The sequence below is a fragment of the Grammomys surdaster genome, unplaced genomic scaffold (assembly GCF_004785775.1).
Source record: "Grammomys surdaster isolate TR1022 unplaced genomic scaffold, NIH_TR_1.0 146, whole genome shotgun sequence".
Lineage (NCBI taxonomy): Eukaryota > Metazoa > Chordata > Mammalia > Rodentia > Muridae > Grammomys > Grammomys surdaster.
This window is the reverse complement of record NW_021604604.1, coordinates 7,819,250-7,846,013: the sequence shown is the minus strand read 5'-3', so window position 1 is coordinate 7,846,013 and position 26,764 is coordinate 7,819,250. Positions and strand designations below refer to the sequence as shown.

General features: G+C 38.8%; 1 protein-coding gene across 1 annotated transcript in view; it reads left to right on the top strand.

Annotated features, from left to right (window-relative positions):
* Nucleotides 1-26,764, top strand: part of Mrc1 (mannose receptor C-type 1) — a 90,200-nt gene that overhangs the window by 19,804 nt on the left and 43,632 nt on the right. Inside the window, exons 4-9 of the mRNA XM_028764915.1 lie at nucleotides 1,237-1,401; nucleotides 10,701-10,814; nucleotides 15,023-15,169; nucleotides 20,405-20,590; nucleotides 24,084-24,241; nucleotides 25,385-25,495. Of these exons, the coding sequence (XP_028620748.1) occupies nucleotides 1,237-1,401; nucleotides 10,701-10,814; nucleotides 15,023-15,169; nucleotides 20,405-20,590; nucleotides 24,084-24,241; nucleotides 25,385-25,495 (881 nt within the window). The remainder of the gene's footprint in view (nucleotides 1-1,236; nucleotides 1,402-10,700; nucleotides 10,815-15,022; nucleotides 15,170-20,404; nucleotides 20,591-24,083; nucleotides 24,242-25,384; nucleotides 25,496-26,764) is intronic.

Sequence of the window (26,764 nt, the reverse complement as noted above, 5' to 3'; positions counted from 1 at the left end):
ATCTCATTTACACAAGCGTTAAATTTGTCAGACATCAGAGCATTCTAAGTTTTACATTAGTAATGAAATGTGTTTTGTAGGCATACTGTGATGTTTTAGCTGTTTTAGTGCTGGTCAGGAGGAGCTCAGTAGTCTAGTTCCTACTTACCTTCTGCAGAGGCCAGGGTTCCATCTTCATCATCATCATCAACAGCAACAAACTTTGGACATTTCTGTGCTTTGCCTTCATGTCTCTTTGATGTGTGGTGTTACTAAATGTCAAGTCACAGGAAGTGATATATATGTGTATCTGAAAACGTGGTGATTGTCACTTCCTCATTGGCCAGGAAACACAATTCCAGCCAGAGTTAAGAATTACGATGGCGTCCATTAGATGCTACAGACAACTTAGCAAGCTGAATGCTTTGTTATATAATGAAATTATCTAATTGTGAAAATGATGTAATTCCTTTTCTTTCTCTGGTAAAACAGATGAGAAGGTCATGCCTTCTTTCCCAGGGTCATAAGCACAATTTTGTTTTGTTAAAATAAGAAGAAAGTGATATAGAACATTTTGTTTGCTAGTGTCCAAACATCTTATATGTAAAAAGCTATAAATAGTAGTCATGTATCTGTAGGATTGGCTTTGTCTAGAGTCTACCAAGTTTTCAGTCATATAGCACAGAGTCAAGATAAGCTAAATGGCCATTTTTTAACTAAGAGAAGAAAGCCCAATAACTAACACATTCAATTGCTAAGACCTAGGCTACGTATGTCCTGGTGATGAGAAAATGAAGCTCTGAAGGTCACTTTACTGTCAGCCTGCCTGAAGAAACCTGTGAACTTCCCTCCTATGCCCTTCTTTCTTAAAAGAGCAAATGGGACCAGAGAACCCCTTGCCATGAGAAACCACTCCTTTATTTTCTCTCCCTTATCTATTTCATTCCCTGCTTCAGAACACTGGGCTGGTGTCCTGAGTTCTCTTCCTTGTGTCTACCCCATCATCTGGTTCAAATGTCTCAGCAGTGAACCAGGGAGAAGGTGTCTCTTTCTTTCCTTAGGCATGTAAAACATTGTAGATGAGGTTGGCTCCTGAGAAATCCACTTTTCATCTCAGCAGTGAAGAAAGGCTTTAAAATAAGGGACAGAAGCAGCAGATGTGATCATGGGAACTGGGTGGATTTTTAAAGTGTATTGTTTGTTCACTGGAAGCATCTCCCAAGTGTAACACAGCTAATTCATTGTCTTCTTTCTCAGTTGAGGGCAGCGAGAGGTTATGGAATAAAGATCCACTGACCGGCATTCTTTACCAGATAAACTCCAAGTCTGCTTTAACCTGGCATCAGGCAAGGGCAAGCTGCAAGCAGCAGAATGCTGACCTCCTGAGTGTCACAGAGATTCACGAGCAAATGTACCTTACAGGTAATGAATGACAGAGCTCACAATCGTAAGTACAGTCAGGTTACTGTGTTTCCATAGCATGTTACTTACAATAGATACTAAGAAGCATTATGAATGTCATGAAAAGGTTTGTCCCCAAGCAGATGGTATAGTTCATATAAGTAATTTGTGTTCAGAAAACAGCACCAGAAATGACAAGCAGCTGTCATTCCTTGAGTGAACTTTGTTCTATTAGTCGTGACTGTCTTTAGTGTCCGTGTTAAAAACAGTTCTGAGGACGGAACTGGGAAAAGAACAAAGGCAGCTACTGTTAGGGAATGGTGTGGATTTTTGGATCCAGCAGTAGCACCCATGTCTCACCGAATCCAAACATTTCTTGTTAGCATCAGAGAGGTCAAGGTGGTAAAAGGAAATGAACAATTGGGAGCAGAGACAAGTCAATAATTCCCATGCAAGCCTAAGTCCCCTTTGCTTTGTGCCTCTCCAACCCCCAGTTCTGTATATTTTCAGGTATTATTTCTACAATGTATTGTTTGGCTTTTCAAAACATCTGTTATCAAGTTGTAAACTAGTATTTGATTGAGAAAACAATATACATTTAATCTCTAATACTTAGTCCTGAGGGCTGGAGAGGTAGGCCAGTTGTTAGAAACTTGCCTAGCAGGCAAGAGGAAAGACCTGGGTTTGATTTCCAGCATCCTCTCCTACCTCTCTACTCACACAAGTTAACTTTCTGTCTTAAAAAAAAAACATCAACCACAGAAGCATAAAAGGGGCATGGTAATTATAACAATCATTTTTATGCCATGGTGATAAAATACCCTGGCCAATAGCAACTTAGGGAAGAAAGGGTTCATTTTGGCTTACAGTTCCTGAGGGGCAGAATCCATTATGACATGGGAGGTAGGGCAGCAGGTGCATGATGCTCACCTAGCAGGCAGGAAGCACAGAGATCACATTTGAGCTACATAGAAGAAGCAGAGAAAGAGAGAGAACAGGAAGTGAGGCTAGTTATAAAACTGCAAAGCCCGCCCCTCACTGACATACTTCCTTTAGTAATGTGCAACCAGTTAAAGGTTCCACAATCTTCCCAAACCATGTCACCAACTGGAGACCAAGTATTCCAATGAATAGACCTATGGGAGGGGGTACTTCTCTTTCCAACCACTGCAATGGTGCACACCTGTATTTCCAGCATGAAGGAAGTAGAGGCAGGGGGGCCAGAAGTTCAAGGTCATCCTCCAGTACATAGGCAGTTGCAGATCAGTCCGTGCTACAGGGTATCTGCCTCAAATATAAAACGAAACAGAAAGTCAACAAAAATCCACATTTGGGGAAGACAGTAAGGCCAAATATCAACAAACACATCTCTTCTTCCCCATTGTCAGAGCCTGCTTCCCTCAGTTTCCCTGGCATTACTGTTATCAGGTCTTGGACCTGTGGCTGCTGTTACAACATACTCATACTAACTTTTCATCAGAAACACCCTTACCTGGTTCCGGGATGCCATCTCTCCACTTAGAGCTCTCCTCTGCAGCATTTTGCCTCTTAACAGAGGTCTTTGGTTCCTCATGGATGGCATGGTTGTCTCATAGCGCTCTCTGCCACACTGCGTTTTAAACCTAGAATTTCCCAAACTCTACACAGTGAATATGGAATCCTCTCGATTTCTCTCATCCTCATATTAGCCTTTTATGACATATTTATTTACAGTTTGTATGTCTGCAGGTTTGCATACATATGTGTTCCTGTGCATGTAGAAAGCAGAGGTCATCCTTGGGTGATGTGCCCCAGAAGCCAGCCACTTTATTATTTAACTGAAATAATGGTTTTATTTATTCTTTCAAAATTTCATGCAACAGTTTGATCGTATTTATTCTCTTTCCCCAGTGTCTTGCAGATCTAGATTCTCTCCTACCTCCCTTCCCATCCAACTTGATATTCTCACTCAAAAATAAATAAATAAATAAATAAATAAATAAATAAAATCACTACCACAACAAAAACAAAACAAAACCTATGGCATCCAATTTTGTTGGTCAATAACTCTTGTGTGTGGGTCCTGCTCTGGACTCAGATCATCAACCTTGGCTGACATACTTCAGTAGCCAACCACCATTTTTCTTTTTGATAAGGCCTCTGTCTGGGACTGGGAGCTTCCTGTTCAGGCTAGTCTGACTGTCCACTGAGACCCAGGGATCCTTTTGTCTCTTGTCTCTCCAGCTCTGGGACTGTATGAATGCTCCACCACAAAAGACATTTTATGGGGCCCCTGGTGACCAAACTCAGTTCTTGTAACATAGCAATCACATTATTGATGAAATTATCCCCTCAGCTCTTCTTACTACCTATTTATATACTGGTTTGCACAAATTCCCCATCATCTACTTATAAACACTTTACATAAATAAAAACATTTGTTCCTTTACTTACTGAGCAGGCTATCTATCTGGATAACTTTGCAGTGGACATTCTGTTAGGATACCCAGGCTGACCCTGGCCTATTGAACACAGGACTTGAAGTCCTATAAGATATAAAGAAGGAACCCAACAAGGGACCAGACACAGTGATAGGAAGGAAGCACATAGGGAAAGCCAAATGAATACAATGTGGAGAGCCATCTCATGAGGTAAGCTGTTAGAGATGATGTTATGGTAGGTGTGCCTCCCACTCTAGGGAGATTCTCACTGGCCCTTCCAAGGAAGAGTGTCTCAATAGTTACTGAATGGCAAAAGATGAAAAAAATAAAAGTAATTATTTAGAAATTCACCCTAAAATTTGAACAATGGAACAATTATTTGATTGCAAGAAAACAGTGTAGTAGTCTCTCTCTCTCTCTCTCTCTCTCTCTCTCTCTCTCTCTCTCTCTCTCTCTGTGTGTGTGTGTGTGTGTGTGTGTGTGTGTGTGAAAGGACAGCCTGTTCCACTTGATTCTTCCCTTCTGCCATGTAGGTTTCAGAGATCAAACCCAGGTTCCTAAGCTTGGTGACAAGTGCTTTCTCCTGCAAATGCATCTTTCTGGCCTCAGCGTTATAGTTCTTAAAAGTAATGCCAGTTATTCATCATAGGCAGCATATTTTTGAGGTGGAGGTAGGGGGCTATCCAAGTCTTGATGAGTATCTAGCTTGGGAATCTGCATTTTGACTATATACCAAGTGATTTTTAGGTGTGGACAGCAACTCTACCAAACTAGACTCTGTGCCCTGGTGTCTGGTTTCCATAGTCAGATCAGCAGGGGAGTTAGCATGTCCATCAGGGCAGCAGGAGGTCCTGGAGGCTGGGGCTGAGTTCATTTCACATGTTTCTCTAAATCTTACTCAACTTCCAGAATGTAGTCAGCAGATTTCCAGTAGAATCTGGAAATGAGTGGCTTTTCCAGGGAGAGCCAGGGCACTTCCTGACTTTCTGTAAGTCTGAAATAGCATGCCACAAGGAAAGGTTATCTGACAGGAAATGAAAAAATCTTAAACAGAGGAAAGACATTCCTTTCTCAAGAAGAAAGATATTCACAGTATTCGATATCCTTTGGCTTTTGCTGGGGAGGAATCTAGGAACTAATGATGTGGCACATGGATATTTGTGCTATGTTCTGTTGTGAGAAATAGACATTCAAAATGAAAACAACTCATAATAGAAATAAAGTGTATCTTATTAAAGGAGTTTGGAAAGTGAACAGGATTTTAAAAATATGCATACACCAGAGCGATGACTCTGATGTTAAAGACTATTGTTAGTATGAGTGTGGTGGTTGACACCTGTCATCCCCATACTCAAAGGCCAAGGTGGGATAAGCTTGAGGCCAGGGCGGACTTCATAGGATGATTGCCATAGAAAACAGATTTGTTGACCTATACTGGATAGGGGCCATGTGCCATAAACTGGAATTTACTGCTTAAGCTTACATTAACCTTGCAAATAAATATTGTTATCTCACTTTAGAGAGGGCATGGCAGATCAATGAGTGAAAGCTGAGGTAGGTTGCTTCATGTTTTAAGTTCACAAAAAGGGCCGAATTGGAGTCCATCTCTGTCTTCAGTTTTACCTTGCCCGAGTCTAAATCAAAAAATAGCAGTAATCTGGCATGCCCAAAGCTCCGGGGAGAACCTTAATTCATTCATTAGAATCTCTTCTTGCCAGTAAATGTCTTCCTAATCTGTAGTGTGGTTTTGTACTATCCCCAGGGTGGCATGCTTCTACCTAGATGTTTATTTGCACATAGCCCACTGCCATAGTATCTTCTCCTCAGCTTCTCTCCAGAAACATGTATGTCAGGATGCTCTATTTAATCCTCAATTCCTGAACCTAATTCACAATTACATGTAATTTGAATGATCATTTACAGAACTTAAAGGGGCTGGGGGAAGTGAAATTTGGCCTGTTACCCTGGTGTGTGTGTGTGTGTGTGTGCATGCACATGTGTGTAAACCAATTTCCTTTCATGCAAACAAATGAGCTATGCACGTGGAAAGAAAAATCTAGATACCGGTATAATAATGGACAGACTTTATTATAACTAAGTTTAAAAGTAGACTTAAGTATGCATCATTATATAATTATTGTACAATGTATACACCAAAAATATCTTGTGGAATTGATAATTGATGCTCTATATAGCTAAAATAAAAATTCTTGGTCTGACCCTTTAGAAAATTACACACATGCAGGAGAGTGGGTGATGCCTACCTGAATTCAGTGATGCTTGCTTGCTTCCTTCCTTTCTTTTTTCTGTGCTGAGGATGGAAACTCACAGAAGCCAGACATTTATTTATTTATTTATTTATTTATTTATTTATTTATTTATATATATATGAATACATTGTAGCTGTCTTCAGACACACCAGAAGAGAGCATTGGATCCCATTACAGATGGTTGTGAGCCACCATGTATGCTGAGAATTTAACTCAGGACCTCTGGTAGAGTAGTCAGTGCCTTTAACTGCTGAGTCATCACTCCAGCCCTGAAGACAGACTTTTAAATGACACCCTTAGCACAAGATTTGAATTTTGTTTCCAAATCACACTATCACTAATATCAGTGTAGCATGTAGCCGCTAACTGTTGTGGGAATGACAGCCACCATGTGTGATCCCTGGGCATATTACTATCTTGAAGGCACAATTATAAAGTATCCATTTAGTTCTCAAGGTAAGCATAGAAGCTCCATGCAGCTTGCAGGTCCAGGTCCAGGATTTGGGATGCAGTGCGAGGCGAGGGTCTAGGGTCTGGAGCATAGAATTTAAGGTCGACAGAGGGTGGTTTCTTTAAACAGCTGCAGTCAACTTCTCATGATGCCAGATCTGGTGAAAAGTGTGATACAGAACACACTTTAATTCTTCATCCATCACTGAGTTTTTCACAGCTTTGAAAATCTTATGCATGTTGTTTGTTTGTTTTTAAGACAGAATCGTGTTATGTAGTACAGGTTGGCCTGGTACTTAACCTTAAGCTGGTCCCAAACACACAGCAACCTTCCTACTTCAGCCTAGAGTGCTGGGATTATAAGTATTTACTATTATGTTTAGCTCTTATGTCCTTAGTTGCTCATATATTTAAAGTGTCAGAGCACTTCTTGTAATAGCTGATTTAACATTCTAAAATGCTACTAAATTTCCAATTTGGAAATGGGGTCTTATTCTAAGGGAGTTTGTTGTTGTTGTTGTTGTTATTGTTGTTGTTGAGACAGAGTTTTTCTATGTAGTGCTGGCTATCCTGGAACTCACAGAGATCTGCCTGCCTCTGCCTCCTGAGTGCTGGGATTCAGGGTATATGCCACCATGCTTGCCTCAGCCTCTTCCTCTTCATTCTTTTTGGCTCAGCATCCTGAATGCTAAGGTTATAGACATGTGTCACCATGTTCAAGTTGGAATTGTACTTTAAAAGAACATTTTCTCTACTATATCCCCTGGAAATATAGGAGTGATCATTATTCAAGTTAGTATAACCTTATTCATGTTGGAATTTGTGAAAAAATCTAACAGTCAACAGTAATTGTTTTAATAGACAGGATAATATCTATCCAGGATTGATCTTTGGTTATTTCTTAGCACAGTCTAGAGATATATTTTCTCTTGCATTAAGAGTGAGACGACTTTTTTTTTTAAAGCTGATTTCTTCTTCCTAAAGGGATGATATATTATTCAAAATAATTTCAATAATATATTAAAAAGTTAAGTAAAAGGAGTTACCAGTAGGACAGAAAACTGTAAAATTGACATGACATAAATTTACCATCTACCTTAATAAAGAATATTTGATATTTATAACACAGATTTACGACTAAGTGAATCTCTCCCCTCTTGATGACATTTCTGGTCTTCAGATTTATTAGTTTGACTTCATGGATATGAGTATTTGCCTGCATGTATGTATGTGTACCACATATGTGACCAATGCCTATGGAGGTCACAAAAGGACATCAGCCCCCCTGGTACTGGAGTTACTGATGGTTGTGAACTACCAGGTGCATGCCGAGAGCTGAACCTTGGTCCTATGCCAGAGTATCAAATGCTGTTGTCCACTGTGCCATCTCTCTAGCCCATGGAAATTTAAGTTTAAAAGGGATTAAATCATAGGAAATACTCAGCTGAATCTTGGGCTCTGATTCTGACCTATATGACTACTATGTTAACTTTCAGTAAGGTATTTAACCTGTCCGACTTTGATTGTCCTAGCTGTTCCATGAAGGAACAGGACTAGATGCTTCCACAAATATAATGTACTTGAGAGTGCTGTGCTAGCTACTCAGCCCTTTTCTTCTAGAAAGCCTGATAAAGAATAAGCTGGGGCTGGAGTGATGGCCCAGCAGTATAGGACCACTGACCACATTTCTAGACGTAGGTTCAATTCTCAGCAACCATTTCGTAGTTTAAAACCAAATCTCCAGTTCTAGGGGACCCAGTGACTTTCTTCTGGTCTCTCTGGACACCAGACACCCATGTGCCCAGATATCATGCAGGCAAAATACCTGTACACATTAAAAATAAGTGGATTTTAATTATTTGCCATCGAAATGTACATATCAGTATTCAATTTTCTTTTTATTCAATTTCCTTACTATTTTTCTCATGTTGTTAGTTCATATTAAAATGTCATAATAAGAGCTGGGTTTGGTGGTACACATCTTTTACCCCAGTGCTTGACAGAGACAGGCAGATCTCTGTGACTTTGAGATCAGCTTTGTCTTCCTAGTGACTTCTGGGCAAGCCAGAGCTACATAGCATGGCACTGTCAGAAAGAAAACCAATCAATTTAAAAAACACCCAACTGGGTTAATTTTTCAGCACATGCTTCCAGTCCTGGGGACAGTTAAATAATAAAACTGAATAAATCTCTATTGAACTAATGAATATCAGCCTGACCGATACCCTCAGGTGAATCTTTCTTTGCAGTGCCTTTGTTAGATGAGAACAAGCCAAGGGCAAGGCACAGGGCATGATTCCCTAAGAAAGTACACTGTATTTGGAACTGGCGTGAATAGATGTAAAATTTGACCTTGACATTGCCATGGTGTCCAATTTCTAGAGATTTCAATAGAAGACACTAATGTGTGTATAAATAGGCTAATGGAAACCTAGCAACAATTTTAGTGGCTTCGATATACTTGAGTGACTTTTTTATTGAATCCTAACTATGGAATCTGAGAACCATTGTCATATGGACATTGGATAGAAGTTCAATTCCATCATAGTTTTTAAACTGTTTTTGTATATATAACTTACAGATAATTAAAAAGCTGTCATTTGACGGCCCCATATATTCACGTAATCCATTTTAGTCACTTTCATATATAGAATTCCTGCCTCTCATCACTGTCTGCTGGAGTGATTCTTCTCTTTTTAACAAGGCCCCCTCCTATCTCAAGTCTCCTTTTGTGTGTTTCGTACTGAGTTTAATTGGAATTTCTTGACTGAGCGTGGGTGGAAAGTTATTTCCTGGGGGTAAGGACAACTTACCAGTGGCTATATACCCATGAAGAAAATGATTCTTCTTCTCTGGAGCAACTGCTAATGGCCAATAGCCCCTCAAAGAAGGGTGTGGCCTCAGGATTCCCTCCCCTACCCATGATGGCATACTGTGGGCCCTGCTCTCCTGCAGATGACCACTGCTGCAGAGTCTTGAGCACAATGGCGGTGCATGTTCAGAACCATCTTTGTGCTGCATGTTTCCCCATCCTCTGGCTCTTGCATTCTTTCTGCCTCCTTTCCTGTGTTGTGTTTTTTTTTTTAGCCTTGGAAAACAATGGGCAAGTGCTTAATTGCTAACACATTTTATGGGGGAAAACGTTCCACTGATACCACTCAGCATCAACTGGGAAATTTGTTTTCTAACATATATAAAGATTAGGGTGGTTTTTTATAATTAAATAAATCAAAGCATATATTTAAAAATTGTTTCCCAGTCACTAAAACAATTTGGAGAGATTAGAAAATCCAGACTTTTGATTTGTTTTGAAAGATACAAACTGTAAGAGGTTAAAATATGTTAGCAGGTCTATGTGGCAGTTTTATTTTTATTCCATATTAGGCTTCGGTAGTCAAAACCACTGATTATTATTTATTATCTGCCTAAAGAAAACATTGCTTGTGTTGGAATAAATATAAAAACTTTTCAGTTTAATCACCATTTTAAAGTAGTAAAATTGACTTAAAACGTTTCATAAAATTTTCAAAATATGTTCTGAAATACAAAGTTGAAGTAATGAGTTATGAAAATGTCAGTCAAAATCTTTAGTAAAAATTTTCTGCTGTAGAGAAGCTTTGATTTTCTATAAAATAAATCTTATTTGTACTCTCAAGGGATGTAAGAGAGTCATTATTTCATGAGTTAATACCCTCATGTCCACGTAAGAAGCATGAGAGTACACAGCGGTTAAGGTGATGACATTTGTGTGGAATCCTGACCTAAAGCACTGCTAGCTTATCATAGCATTCTCTGCCTGCTAGTGGATGTCATGGTTCTACTTGTTGTAGATTATAAAGTTTTAGTGATATTAATCACATTTCCCTCACATTTAAGAAACAGATTTTATTTTTTATTGCCTCTATGTGTGTGTGTTTGTGTGTGTGTTTGTGTGTGCATGTATGCGTGCATGCGTGCATGCATGTATGTATGCATGTGCAAGTTCGTTTGAAGGCCAGAAGGCGTTGGATCCCATGGAGCAGAGTTAGAAATGGTTATGAGCCACCCAACATGAGTGCTGGGAACCTAACTAGGGTCCTCTGAAGGAGCAGAATGTGCTCTAACACATTTAATTCTGGATTTAATTTCACTGTCGTTTCTCAATGCCTATTTTATGTTTGTGTTGTTTTTTGCCCTATAGGATTAACCAGTTCCTTGAGCTCGGGACTCTGGATTGGACTCAACAGTCTGAGTGTAAGCACTGGTTGGCAGTGGGCTGGAGGAAGCCCATTCCGGTATCTAAACTGGCTACCAGGTAAGTTTAAGCCTGCCTGGTATTATTGGCTGAGTATAGTTCACTGAGATATCTTAAGGGTCTTCCTCATGTTGCATATAGATTTCAAAAAGACTCAATGGGACATAGCTTATTTCCCATCATGCTTTGAAATCTACAGCCTGGATTTGATTATCTAATGTGCAAGTTTACACAAGACCAGCTTTCTGGGGTAAGGACTTGTCTCCCAGGAGAATCATGACAGTCAACTCACTTCTGTTTGATGTCTACACTCTCTAAGTAGTTTGTTAAGGTTTTACACTCAAAAGCATATTTTGTAGCTATTCTCATGTATGATTAAAGATAATAGAAAATAGAATTAGTGTTAATATGTATTTTGTGTTGTATTAACTTTGTCATTGTCCTTGAAGCAACTGTTTTAAAGTTTAAGTGTTCTAACTTTTTGTATGACTGTTACCTTCTCTAAATTTTGGGATTCTCTTGTACTATCTGAATTTTAAAATTTTAGTTAAAATTCGCTTATATACTATATAAAAGCAAATATATATGTATATATATGTATATATTCATATATATTTCTGATATATGCAATGCTATATAGACATCAATGATCTAACACACTTGGGTAGATACTAAGGACAGAAACTAGGGCCTTGTGCATGTTAGAGAACCACTAAACTATGTTCTCAGCCCTCTATATACTTTTAATTTGAGACAGTCTCACTTCATTATACAGACTGGCCTTGAATTTACTCTACTCCAGGAAGACCTTGAACTTGGGAGCCTTCCTTCTCAGACTCCTGAGTAGCTGGGATTTCAGTCCTATGACATGAGGCCTAGCTGTGCACATATGTTCATATCTAGTAATATCTATAAATACACATTATGAATTTAGGAGAACTGAATATTCTGGGTTAGTGGTGAATTTCTCATTATCGTAGGTCATGAGATATTTTTAATATTACCATGATCTTAAAGTCTATGATAATACTGTTTCATGTTGTTTATAATATAATAGGGTTAAATTGAAATACTATCTCAACCACAAATTGTAAAATTATATACTAGCATTAACAATTTTATTGACAATATACAGTTTGATTATAAAAGAGAGATTCAGGGGGTACTGTTCAGCAGCTTCTGACTATCTGGAAGTTAGAAAAGTGATAACTTCCATCTTGATACACTTCTATGGTGTGTGTGTGGTGTGTGTGTGTGTCTGTGTGTGTGTGTGTGTCTCTGTGTGTGTGTGTCTCTGTGTGTGTGGTTTTATTCTTTCTTTGTTATCACTTCCTTTTGTTTCAACATACAAGGTTGACAGAACACAAAAAGGAGACTGATGGCTGTATATGAATTGTACATAGGAAACAGTTCTTCAGAGAAACATGAAGATCAGTTCTGAAATGTTTTCATCTGTTGAGTAGTAGGATGTTAACACCGGAGTGGTGTTAAGTGTGATTCAAGCCTCTCTAACTATAGCACACTACCGAGCTTGGCTTAGTGGAGCAGAGTAAAGTTAATGATTAGTGATTCCTGCTGTGGATCAGGAAAGGAGAAGTGTGTATTAATCATGTTTTATCAGCTTTGCTGCAGACACTGTTGAGATTGTGTTTGAAAAGTTGAGGCTTTCCCTTTCCCTCCTTCCCTTCCCCTTCCTCCTCTTCTCTCCATTACCCCACTCCCAGCCTAGTTTCCTTTATTGGCCAGGTTGTCTCAAGCAGTTGATCCTTCTGCCTTCTGAGTGTTAGGACCAGCCGTAAATATTCAGGGTTATGCCTTGTTTCACAATTTTTTTCCTACCTTCTTTTTTTTTTTTTGAGACATTAAATGTATTTTAAAACCATTTGGCTTATACAAGTTAAGCTTTCTGCTTCATATCTTGACTTTTACTTTTTAAGAAGAAAATTAGATAAAACAGTATTTTTAAAAGTGTTTAAACATGGGAGAGAATTTTAGAGAATCAACATATAGGGCAATGTGTTTACTTAAGTTGATTAGGCTTCAGGGACTATGACAAATCTCAAGGGCAGAACACTCATTTGACGTGCACAAAGTCCTGAGTCCAATGATCAATCCTGCAAAAATAATATGTTTGTACTGGCTATATTTCACCATGAAATTCCATTCAACATGTTCTCTCACTGTCTGATGAACATAGGGATGTTATGTGAATTGTTTTATACTAGAAATCATGACTGGTTAATCTATTTCTGAGCTATCCTCAACCCTATGGCTTGATTCTTGAAATGATAATCTGCCTTATTTTCTTCTGAAATACGTGAAGTAACTGTCAGTGCATGTGAAGATAGATGTCCTTCCATCATAAGTGATGGCATCATTTGTCTGCTGCCCTTGGGCTCAAGGGAAGTTAGAGAATCTCAGCTGGACGTAGACGCCTCAGACAATGCTAATCATATGGTAGGGGATGTCAGTTCATTCTTATTTTTAGTAGGTAAAAGAACTCCACTTCACGAAATAGACCATTTTCTCTACTATTCAGTTGTGTGCAAAGAGTTTAATATCCAACCCCTTGTGGTCTTAGATTTCACTGAAGAAATTTGGTGTTACCTTTGGAAAAGGCATAATAGGAAAGGGAAAAATGCTTTTCTGATTCCTAGAAAATAGGTTCAATACTAACGCATCTAAATTAGAATGTTTAAACTATTTCTGTTTAAGTTACTCAGTCAACTGTTTCAATTAAACATTTACTAAGTAATGCATCTGATAAAATATAATTGAATTTCAATTAGGAATACTTTATGTGAGTGATGAAGAAATATAAATTCAACTATCTAACAATCACGAGATTAGTAAAGACCTCTAACTGCTGTCTCAAGGTTGGAAGAGGTGTTGTATTGATAAATGAACATATAATTTGATTTACAAAAGAGCATAGTATTTAAGACCAGTGTGCATTATATTGTTTCTTGAAAGTTTTTTTCCACACTGATGCAGAATCTGTAAGCTTTACTATCCTTTTGTCTTGACCATTTTATCAACAGATTTTTAAAAACATCTTTATATGTATTTTTTTTATTTTTGTAGTATTTATACAACCTGGAAAATGTTTCTGTTAAAGACTTCCAAGGGCAGGTGGCATGATTTCCTTTTTATGGGGAGCGTGAAATTCCAGTGCATAACAAGCATGTCAGAAGTCACAAAATAGAATTATTGACAGAATGTGTGTAGCCGATTTGTCAGAGTTAGGCATGAGATGAAATTACTTTCTGGAACACTGGGGTTGAAATGATAGATCAGAGAGTGTAGAGATGGATGTATGAATCCATTGTAGTAGATAAATGCCTCATCTGAGGATGTAGGGATGGACACATGTATCCATAGCAGTAAATAAATGGCACATAGGAGGATGTAGGGATGGATCCATGTATCCGTTAGAGCAGACAGATGATACATCCGAGAATGTAGATGGATGCATGTATCCATTGCAGTAGACAAATGATACATCAGAGGATATAGTGATAGATGCATGCATCCATTGCAGCAGACAAATGGCACATCGGAGGATGTAGTGATAAACTGATGTATCCATAGACAAATACAGTTGTCAACCGAGTCTGGTTCTTTAACCAGCTTCCTGTAAGAAAAGGAAGAGATGGTTCCAAAAGCTTTTCTTCAATTATTTCAACTAAATGCACTAAGAATCTTAGTTCTGGGAGTGTGGCACATTGGTTTCTAGATCTCTTTCACTGTTTGTCCCTCCCATTGTCTTTTATTTTGATCACTCCTTTCTGACTGGGGAAAGTTAACAGAGGTCATCTGGCCTATCTGGACTATTTCTTTAGCTATCTTCAATTAGTTTTGGGGGTTGTTATTGACATTAATATGGCCAGCTTAGAGAAGCATGCATTACTTTTATTCAGTCATTCTACATGTGATATCATATATAGATACAGATATCATATATGATCACACAGTTGTTTAAAGTTTAAAGTCTAATGTTATCCATTGTTCTGGGTGGTTAATTCAAAGCACTCTACTGTTAACATTTTAAGCCTTGGAATAACCCAGCATCAAGAAACCAAATAGATACCCACCATGCCTTTTGCTCTGCACTCAGTAAATAATCATTTGTGAATGTGTAGCAAAAGACAGGATGGGGATCCATTAAATCCCAAGGATGCCAACGTGAGGTGTGGTGGTTGGTGGATGGAAGCCATCCACTTAGGAGAATGCAGTAGTCACAATTTAACTTTGTAATTTGCTTAAAGGAAGTCCATCATCAGAGCCTGGAAAGAGCTGTGTGTCACTAAACCCTGGAAAAAATGCCAAGTGGGAGAACCTGGAATGTGTTCAGAAGCTTGGCTACATTTGTAAAAAGGGCAACAATACTTTGAACCCATTTATCATTCCCTCAGGTAAGTGGATCTCTATGATCAAATGTGTAAAATATTAGAAATTAAAGATAAATAAAACTGTAATCAATCAAAATTGCATGAAATGATTCTAGGGAGATTCTAATTATTTATAGATTAATCAAATGGTATGTCTTCTAAAGCTCTTTTCTTTGGTCCTACTGTCTGCTGATGTTTTCTGAATAGAAAGAACTGTTTGAATATTGGGCAAAATTTTTTATATAAATAAGAGACTTATCTCTCTAGTCTTATAAAGTAGGTATTATTTTCACGTATTATAGAAGAAGAAAGAGACGTTCATAGGATATATAATTCCCGTCTACCTAAAAAAAACTGGAATTAAAATTAGGAAATAACTATCTGGAGAGAAAGACTTTATTCTGTGCACACAGATAAAGTTGGGTTCAATGTAGCATCTTGCATTGAAATCTTCACACAATGGAATAAATGATTCAAAAGAAAAACACAGTAACTAAACATTGTATATTCTACTGAACTCCAGTAGAATAGCAAATAAGTGGTTTTATAGTTCTATAAAAGAATTGAGCGGATAAGGCAGTCATAGATTGTCCTTTCAACGTATTGAAAGATAACCTTTATCTCATTACTACAATTTTTCTGGAGGCATGATTCATGCTTTACTTGGGTTTATTTATTTACTTTGTTTCTGCTTGGGAAACTTTATGGTCCATGTGATGGTTTGAATGAGAATGTCCCCTATAAGCTAAAATATTTGAATACTCAGTCCTGAACTGTTTGGGAAGGTGGAACTGTTTTGGAAGGATTGACCTTATTGGAACAGGTGTCACTGGGGATGGGGTTTGGGATTTCAGTAGGCTGGGGCCATTCCCAGGACCTCTCTATCTTTGCCTAATGGTTGTATCTGAAGATGTGAGCTCTCAACTCCTGCTCCAGCACCATGCCTACCTTCTTGCTGACATGATCCCCACGTATGTCATGGGCTCTAATCCTCTGAAACCATGAGCTTCAAATAAATGCTTTCTAATGACTAAGACCAACCATTTTTTACCTTTTCTCCCCTGACTCCTAGAAGCAGTTTCATTTATTTGTAAACATGATTGACCTGGTTACAAATTCAGAAGGCACCAAATTATCAATAATGATAATATTTTCCCCCTGCCTCTTTATTTTTTTGCCACCCAGAGCTGTTTATGAGAAGATCTTAGTTTCAGAGTGTTTATGTCCCTCGCTGTCTCTTCTGTGGTGTATAGGCAAATGCATTTACAGTGGTTTTTCCCTCTCATTTGTACAAATAGCAGCGTACATTTTTTTTTGTTCTTGTTCTTGTTTTTGTTGTTGTTGGGTTTTTTTTTTGAGACATAATTTCTCTGTATAATAGCTCTGGTTGTCCTGGACTTGATTTGTAGACCAAGCTGGCCTTGAACTCACAGTGATTCTCCTGCCTCTTCCTGCACCACCACCAGACTGCAGGATACTTTCTAGGTAGTCCTCATCCTAAGGTTTTGTTAGTCAGCAGTTTTGTACATCATTCTACTGGGTATGTAAATTGATTCTCCATACTCTTTGGGGGTTGGGGGAGCATTATATGGAAAGATCAGTCCTGTATTAACAGATTTTTTTTTAATTTTCTTCACTTGTGTGTTTATGTATATTTGTTTCAAGGTCAGCGTGTATCATCTCCTAGTCATTCTGTCTACCACCACCCCCTCCCCTTTGTTTTTGGAAACTAGGTATCTAATTGGCCCAGAACTTTCCAAGTTGGCAAGGCTGGCTAGTAAGCTTTAGGAATCTTCCCATTTCCACCTCCCAGTTCTGGAATTATAAGCACATGATTTTTATTTTAATATGCATTTTGAATTTTAAACTCTAGTACTTGTACTTAAAAAGACAGCACTTTCCTAACAGAGCTATCCCCCAGCCTTGAGTGTTAATTTGTGTCTAATCATTTGTGAAGCTGAATAATCTCACAGGCATGCCATTCTGCAGACATGATGTTCCTAGAAGTAGAATTCCTACATCTGAGAGTAGGTGTTTTTACAGTTTCACCAGGTAAGCTGTTGGATAGACATGGTGGAGGGTCCCAGTTTATGACCTGTGATGGATGTGGTTAGCTCCTGGTTAGTGATCACTGATGGATGTACATAAGGGCTCTGGTTCATGACCTTCGATTGATGTGGATGCCCCCTGGTTAGTGATTACTGATAGATTTGTATGGGGACTCTGGTATATTACCTGTGATGGATGTAAATTGGGTCCCTGGTTTATAATCTCTGATAGACATGGTAGAGGGCCCTGTTTTATGAACTCTTGTGGATATGGGTGGAGGCTCCTGGTTCATGGTCTCAGTTCTGTTTTATAGATTTTCTAGAGTCACTGTGGGTGAACCTGTGGAGACATCAATTGTGCTTGCAATTGGGTCTCTTGTATTGCTATTGCCGAAGGGATGGCTAAATCTTTCTTGGAAGAATTAATATAGTTCTCCTTCAGAGACCTGTAGTTGCTACTTTGGGGAAGTAGAGAAAAGTTATTTTTAAGTTTCTCTGGAATGAAAGGCACAATTCTATAATTCGGCCTTATTGCTTAATCCACCAGTTTTAAGTTCCTCATTTGTAAAATATGAATGTTGGTGACTCTTCTTCTTAGAAAATCTCATTTATATCATCCAACTTGGACTGTTAAATCCACAGCTGCCCCTGATTTGCATTTTCAGCTCCACTCAGCACTGGTCTTTGCATCATTACACTGACAGGATTTTTCTTCTGTATAGACAAACCCCTGTAAGTAGAGATTTAAATTTATAGTACTTTCTAGGTGTGATGGCACACAGCTTTCACCTCAGCACACAGGAGGCAGAGGCAGGTGAGTCTCTGAGTTCAAGGCTGGTCTGTTCTGCAGAGTAAGTTCCAACTTCCCTTCCTGGAGCCACTGCACATGTTAAAAAATTGTAGCATTCCCAATTGGTGGCCCCTCTTGACAAGAATCCAGTCTTAAATCCTTTAGTTCTGGCCATATTCCCTGTGTGTCCATAGTTCCCACATCTCCAGAGCTATAATACACAGCTTTAGAACTTTCCGGAATTTTGACTTTGCACAAAGAGGCTTTAGGTAGTCTCTGTTCTTAAAGAGAAACAGGATTCAAAGAATGACAAAGAGCCAGCTGTGAGAATGTGTACCTGTCATCTCAGCAGCTGAGAGGCTGAAGCAGGAAAAACAGGAGTTCAAGGACATCCTCACTTAGCTACTGCCTGAGACTCTGTCTTATCCTTCCTCCCACCCACATGAGAGGATGACCAAAGGGACCAGCATCAGGCACTAAGAGAAGCAGCACACTCGAGGTCACTTAATAAAATCTAGCTTAAATACATAAACTGATCCAGTATCACAGGTTATGTAAAATGGTGTTTGTAAAACATCAAAAAGAAGCTGCTATGTGTTGAATATAGTATCATTCTCTTTTCTAACCAATACTCAATGAACTTACTATGTGCCAGGGCCCATGCCAGATTCAAGGGCATCCTGGGATGAGAATGTCTCTAGATTCAGAGACTTTCACTGTAGCTCCCCATAGCTCATTACTAGTAAAGCTTTTGCAACATCTAATCAAGGTAATGACATTTGACCACAGCTTCTCATAGCAACAAGGAGGATGTTTAACACTGATTTATTTAAATAATAATGATTTTGTGTGGCTTGTCTTCTCTAAGTGCAGTGTCTCTGTTTTATTTCCTCATCCACAACACAGTGAGGATGGACAATGTAGCCTTAATATGAGTTCTGTTTTTAAAAAATGTGTGTGGCTTGTCTTAGTTAGGGTTTTAGTGCTGTGAACAGACACCATGACCAATGCAACTCTTAAAAGGACAACATTTAATTGGGCTGGCTTACAGGTTCAGAGGTTCAGTCCATTATCAGCAAGGTGGAAGCAGGGCAGCATCCAGGCAGGCATGATGCAGGAGGAGCTGAGAGTTCTACATCTTCATCTGAACTCTGCTAGTGGAAGATTGATTTCCAGGCAGCTAGGATGAGGGTCTTAAGACCACGCCCACAGTTACACACCTACACCAACAAGGCCACACCTCCTAATAGTGACACTCCCTGGGCCAAGCATATATAAACTATCAAATGGCTACTTTGATTCATGTGCTGTGACTTGCTTAAAATCCCCTTGTGGCAAATTCAGGTTTTGCTCCAAAAGTTTCTGAACCTAAATTGCTTTCATGGCCACACGGGTGGTGTCTTTGGGGTGTGAATGAATGGTGTTGGGTCAGTTGAGAGGCATGAGTGGCAGTCTCATGTTGTGATGACTGTACAGGTCACTTGGTGACCATCACGTCCATGGCCGACCCACTCCGCTCTTAACACCTCTCCTACCTGCATTAAAAGTATTGCTCTTTCTCCATGGATGACATTTCCTTACTGTCCATGAGAACAGGGCGCATTGCGTCCTTTTAGAGAATAGATTAGATATCAGTCTTCAGGCTTCCTGCAGTTAAACAGAGATCACAGATGCTTAGTCAGGGTTGACAGTGATAAGGACATTTATTTATTTATGTATGTATGTATTGATTGATTGATTTTGGTTATTGATTGATTGATTGATTTTTGAGGCCCTGGGGTTTGAACCTGGGACCTCACACCCCCACTAACATTGTGCCAATTTCATCAGCCCTTGACATCTTATTTTGATTTATTTTATACAATGCTTTCTGATTTGCCAATGCACCGTTTCCCATTTTGCACCGGTCAATCCTCCCATTTTTCTGCCTTCCTTCCAAAAAGAAAATAAATACACCAAGTTCAGTTTGTGTTGCCCATATACTCAATGGAACATGACTAAACCCTCAGTGACTAGCCCCGTAAAGATAATTAACCCAGTCCCCCTCCCCAGTCCCCACTAGGGAACTAGTCCCCCCATCAACTCTGAATCTCAGCATCTTTATCACAGTTTTAAAGGACCCTCTTCAATGGCTTCCAGGATAGCCTAGTGATCTCTTTTGCCAGTCTTCCTTTTAAAGTAAAAGATACTTTATTTTTTCACATCACCCTTTTAAAACAAAATAAACATGATAGAATAGTTCTTTCTCATATATCTCTTATAAGTGTATATGCCATAAAATGAAGAATGTTATTTTTATGTCTAAAACTGAGTATTATACAATATACATAACAAAATATTTTATATACAAGGTAGTATATAAATGTTGCAAATTTAAACAAATTTCTTTCAAATGCTTTCTAAACGTTTTTTTCTTTCTAGAAAGTGATGTGCTTACTGGCTGCCCTGGTCAGTGGTGGCCCTATGCAGGCCACTGCTATAGGATCCATAGGGAAGAGAGGAAGATCCAGAAATATGCTGTACAAGCCTGTAGGAAGGAGGGTGGTGACCTGGCAAGTATCCACAGCATCGAGGAGTTTGACTTCGTCTTCTCCCAACTGGGATATGGTGAGAAACATCCCTCTGACTTTGAGCTCATCTTGGCTGGCCCCTCTCCACCCTTATCTCAAAAATATAACGATAAATGTTCAGTTTAATAAATTTAAATTGATAGTTGATTGACAATATAGATTTAAGTAGATGGTACTTCTGCCAATAAAGATTTTATAGTAGTTTAAATAATTGTATCATTAAGAAATTTAAAATGTTATCTTTATGGGTAGTTTTCAATATTATTTTCCCACATAGCTGGATTTGAGGATATCTGTGTTTAAGTTGGCCACTATAAAATTTGGAATTGTGTGTGTGTGTGTGAGTCTGTGTGTGTGTTATATGTGTACATTTTGGTCTGCTAGTCCCTTTTTTTTTCTCAGTAAGGCCATTATTATACTTCACAACAAACATCTGTAAATAAACCTCCTCATACTTGAGATTTTGTTTTCCTTACTGGGCTGTCACACAGATTAAGAAGTGAATGACTGCAAAATGCACTGCCCTAAATCTTTGAGAGACATTGAGAGGCATGAGCGGCAGGCTCATGATGTGATGACTGTATAGGCCCTTGGTGACCCTCATGTCCATGCCTGTCCCACTCATTCACTCCCAAAAGACACCACCCGTGTGGCTATGAAAGCAATTTAGGTTCAGAAACTTTTTGAGCAAAACCTGAATTTGCCCCACAAGGGGATTTTAAGAAGTTTCTCAATTTTAGGTCTATACTTATAAGAATGCATAGAGACCGGTAAAGGCCTAGAAATAAGATTCTAGATGAGCCGAGTGACCCTGGAGTGTTTGTTCTGATGAAAAGCAGGCTAAGAGGCAGAAGGACAGGCCCTCTGAGGACTTGCTGATGAAATGACATCCCTTTGCCTCTGTCACTGATGAGGCTACTGAACAGCTGCAGCTCTTCCCAATTTCCACCCAGCAAAATAAGAGGAAATGGATGATGGTGGCGGGCGGCCTGGCTTTCTGACACATATTGCCTGAACAGTTACCAGGGTGCAGGGGAAGAGAAGGTATTTAACAAATGCATGAGAGGAAAATAAGACAGCAGGAGCAGAGAAAGATGTGAAAAGCTTGCAAACACTATGTTTCCTAGCATGAGGGTCCAGTAGAAACCATTTGCCTCTGAGGATATGACCGAGTATGGTCTTGAGGCTCTGAAGGGTGAGAGATACATCCCCATAAGCTGTAGAATAAGGAGGACTTCCAGAATGAACACATAACTGGGTGCTTCTTGTGTGCTTTCTTTGGCTCTTTTTCTTCTGTTTGCTTGCTTATTTTCTTTGTTTTTGTTTTATTATTACTCTTTAAATGTGTGTCTACTTTCTAAAAATAAATAAGTAAACCCTGAGTTTGGTGGCGCTCTTGTAACTCTGGCAGTGGGGAAATGGAGATATGCCAGTCCCTGATGGTTATTGACCTGTCAACTTGGTGGACGTTGCAAGTTAGTTGTTAGAGCCTGGAGAAGGACATTTGAGATTGTCCCTTGGCCATACGTGTCCATGATATCACACACACACACACACACACACACACACACACACACACACACACACACAGGAAAATAGACCTTGTAACATGTGAACAACTTAACTTTTCTGTGCTCACCTATCGTGGGAAACTCAGATTAACTGATGGAATTGTAATCTCAATGGGAGTATTTAACAGTCACTCAAGCTTACCATGACCTGTTGGGAAGCTTGGTATGTACCAGTGCTGGAAGCAGGTTAGTTAAGATGCCAGAGGGCTGTCCATTCTACTCTCTGTGACATGACAGCCACAGCAGAACCATGTATTTTTATTACTGTAATTATTTGTAGAAGTTGGATGACCAGTTTCAATTTAGCCTGAGAACAAATGAATGAGCTAGAGAGCTTTTCATTGGGGAAAGAAAGGAATTATGGGGCCTGGAGAGATGACTCAGCTGTTAGAGCAGTTGTTACTCTTACTGAAAACCTAGGTTTGGTTCACAGCACCCAGATGGCAGCTCACCACCATTTTTAATACCAGTTCCAGAAGATCTGATGCCCTTTTCTGATCCTAGTGGGTACTGTACACCTGCTAAAGAGACATACATGAAGAAAAAAAACTGACATAAAAGAAAAGAAATCTTAAAAAAATAAAAGTTGCTAAAAACATTTATAATATTTTAGTACAGCATTTCCTTATTTAACAGAACACAATAATCTTAATAAAAGTAAAATATAAAATGAAGACTATTGCTTCTAAATAAAAATTTTTCAAAACAAAATTAGTTAGGTGAGATAGAAGCTCTAATATTAGTCATGGAAATAAAGTACAAAGTAGATACTATGGAGCCCAAGGATGGAAGGAATAAACTCCAGTTCATACATTTTGTTTAACTGATTTATGAAAATTGATTTAACAGCTTGAAACACACACACACACACACAGTGTGTGTGTGTGTGTGTGTGTTAGTAGAATTGTAAGCTATCTAACAGGAAAACAGTTTAGTAAGAAAAGTAGACATAGGAATGACATAATAAAGTCTAATTCTTTGTAAACTAATAAAAAAATCAAGGAAATATACACAGAAAACTCATATGTACCTGCGTAACTTTATACTGTTCTTTATCCTAAAGTTCTTGAGGGTATGGAAGGTTTCTTTGAAGCCTATGTTTGTTATTCAAAATCTCCTGATCTGCCAACTCAAGTGAAAGGAAGAGGGGGCCATCCTGGAACTATCTCCCATGCTTCAGGATGCTGGAAACATCTGCTAAAGCTGGCAAAAGGCCACTTGAGGACTTCTGCAAAAATGAAGTTGATTGACAGCTTTCAGGAGGAAGAAAATCAGCCACTTAGCATTTTCTACCAAATGCCATCTTTATAATTCTTTGAAGTGATTGGCTTTTACTGGTCAAAGACGGGAATCAAAGGCTAAAATGCCATTTCCAATTAAGGAAATTAAACAGATTCTGAACTGTATAGCATTTAATTTTTAAATTTGGAAATGTTTCTTTTGTTGCCATGAAACCTGAGATCTTCATTCACTACAAATTTGTTCCATTATATATTTGACTATCATTGATTACTATATGTGTGTGTGTGTGTGTGTGTGTATGATACTGTAGTTCCAGAAGTATAAGTTATTTGTAACAATAACATTGATTCACAAGATTGGGGTTGCTCATTTCATTTTTAAAACTCCTGTAAATTATAATATTGTAGCTAGAAATACAGTCGCATTTACAATAGAAAGAAAATATTAAATAACCTAAAACTGACATCATAGTATGTAGTCAGTAGGTATCTACTGCATATAGATTATCTTTTATAGCTCTATAAAAGCTCTATAGATCAAGCTATCTATCTTATGATCTTCTTACGTATAGATAGCTCTATAAATCAAGAGAGCAGAGCTGAGTGGGCCAGCCCAGCACCCTTTCAAATCCTCTGCCGGCCTTTGGAAAATATACTCTTTTTGTATTTGCGTCTTACTTTAAGAAAGCCGTACTTAGGTGATTCTCTTCCTTTGTAGAGCCAAATGATGAGCTGTGGATTGGTTTAAACGACATCAAAATTCAAATGTATTTTGAGTGGAGTGATGGAACCCCAGTGACGTTTACTAAGTGGCTTCCGGGAGAGCCAAGCCATGAGAACAACAGGCAGGAGGACTGCGTGGTGATGAAAGGCAAGGTGAGGCGCTCGCTCTGCTACTGTCAGACAATGGTACCACGACCTCCTTTATCTGCCTTGATTGTTATCTGCTGAGATGGATTCTGTTGTTGATTGAGACTTAAGTTGCATGAGAATTTAGATTCAGTTTTTGGAGTGTCTCATTATAGTCTAGCAAAGTCAAGAAGACCATAAGATAAATAAATGATATAAAAGTTTGGCTGAAAGACACCATTACATGTAATTAAAATGGTATAAAAGGATAAAGGAGGAGGGGGGATGGGATGGGGGCTTCTAGGGAGGGGAAATAGGGAAAGGGGATGACATCTGTAAAGTAAATAAATAAAATATCCAATAAAATAAATTTTAAAAAGATAGCATTAAGTAATAACTAATAATACTGTCTGCTGAATTCTGAAATTATATATATGAATGAATACATATGGATGTATGTGTGTGTGTGTATATATATATATATATATGAGATATATATGCACATGCTGTATCTGTATATAGCACTATTTTGAACATATTTATGTATACATTTATACATGTATTATGCAAATATGTATGTAAGCATGTGTGCATATATATGACTTGGTTCAACAATTTAGAGCTTTGCACCTTCTACTGGTTGCTCCTGGCCTGTGGTTCTGGTCCATTGTGGCTTCTTCTTTTTCTCCATCCTCTCTTCTCCTCTCACCTTTCTCCTCTCCTTCTTCCTGCCCCCTTCTCTTGAATCCCCAGTCCCACCTTTCTCCTCCACTGCCCAATGACTGGTTCTAGCCTTTTATTGACCAGTTAACTTGGGGAGAAGGTTCACATGACATCACCTGAGTATGTAATGGTCTGCTCGACTGGGGGAAACCACTCTTGAGGAAGCAGAATTAACATTAAGAGTGCAAGCAGAATGAAGCTAACCCACTACACATATTGGTTTTGAATATTCAATATAAAGAATCACATTAGTCCTACAATCTCTTTACATTTGTACAGGTAGAGACAAATATACTGCTAACATGTAAGATATGAATTTACAATTTGTTTGTAGATGCTAGCTTCCCCTAGCTAGCATGCATAAAGCCCCAGGTTCAGCACTGGAAGGAAACAAATGTACCAAGGTCCTAAAATAGATAATCATTTGTTTTTCTTTTTTCTCTGTAGGATGGATACTGGGCAGATAGAGCTTGTGAGCAACCACTGGGCTACATCTGTAAGATGGCATCACAAACTCATGCTGTAGTACCAGTGGAAGCAGAAAAGGGCTGCCGGAAGGTGAGTACAGACCATCCACAATGGTTTAAGATAGACATTTGGTACAGCTGGCTTTGTTTTGTATGAGGCAGTGCCTGCTTATCATCAAAGGCCAGTGTTTGAACTGTGTACATATTCAGTGTCTCACTGTGTCTGATAACTCCACCCTTCTTGAAGGTTTCTTGGGCAGTCTCTGGTTAATGGGGAGGTGCATGCACTCCTCGACTCCATTCAGAGTGTCATGAGAACTGAAACACAAATAGAAAATAAAATGAAACACTTAAAAGAGCCTGGGCTGGGAGATGAGATGAAGACAGACTCATGAGAAGTTGCTGTGCAGGAATCAGGGAGTCTGAGATCCTCTGGGCAGTTAACAGCATGAATAATTGTGAATGCTGACACACTGATAGCAAGCCATTATTGGCTACTTTCCTGCTTACCGTGTTTTAAATGAGCTTTCTTCCAGAAGGGGAAACTTTTCAGGACATCACTACAGTACGAGGCAGGGCACCTAGCCTTCAACTTGTGCTGAGAAACACTGTTAAATAAAATTACACCAACTCAGTGTATGCACCTTATCGGCAGAGACACACTGAGACATAAATGAAAGGTAGGTTGATGCTAACTAGCTAACTAGATAGGTAGGGATAAGTAGAATGTCGACAGAGTCAGAGAGACAGACACACAGAGACAGAGGCAGATACAGAAATGCACAGACACAGAAACACGCAGAGTTCTAGGAGGTTAAAATAAATTATATTATAAAAGACTTCTAGAAGCCACAAACATAATTTTGTAGGCTTATGGCTATTGTTTTCCCATCTGAGGGGTAGCTCATCTTCCCGTTTTGTACTTTCTCACTTCTCCTGAATTTAGGGCAGAGTTGAAAACTAATGGTCTTTTGGTAGCATTTCCAGTGCTATGCTGTGGTCACATCATCTGATAACAAATACTGAAAGATAGGAATATATGACTCATAACAGCTCATGGGGCAAATACACTGAGAAGAAAAGCAGCAGATAACAGAAAAATCACAGCATCTGAGAGATGCATGAAGGGCCTTAACAATGGTTAAAATTCCTCCTAATTTTGCATTCCAGAAACCGAGACAGGGAAGTTATAAAGATTTCTTTTCTTTTGGTTTGTGTACATGTCTCTGTGGATACATGTGTGTGTGCTGGTATTTGTGCATGTGTACACATGTGTGTGTGTGGAAGCCAGAGATCAACTTTGGTTGTCATTCCTCAAGTACTATGTTCCATCTACTCTGTGTGTGTGTGTGTGTGTGTG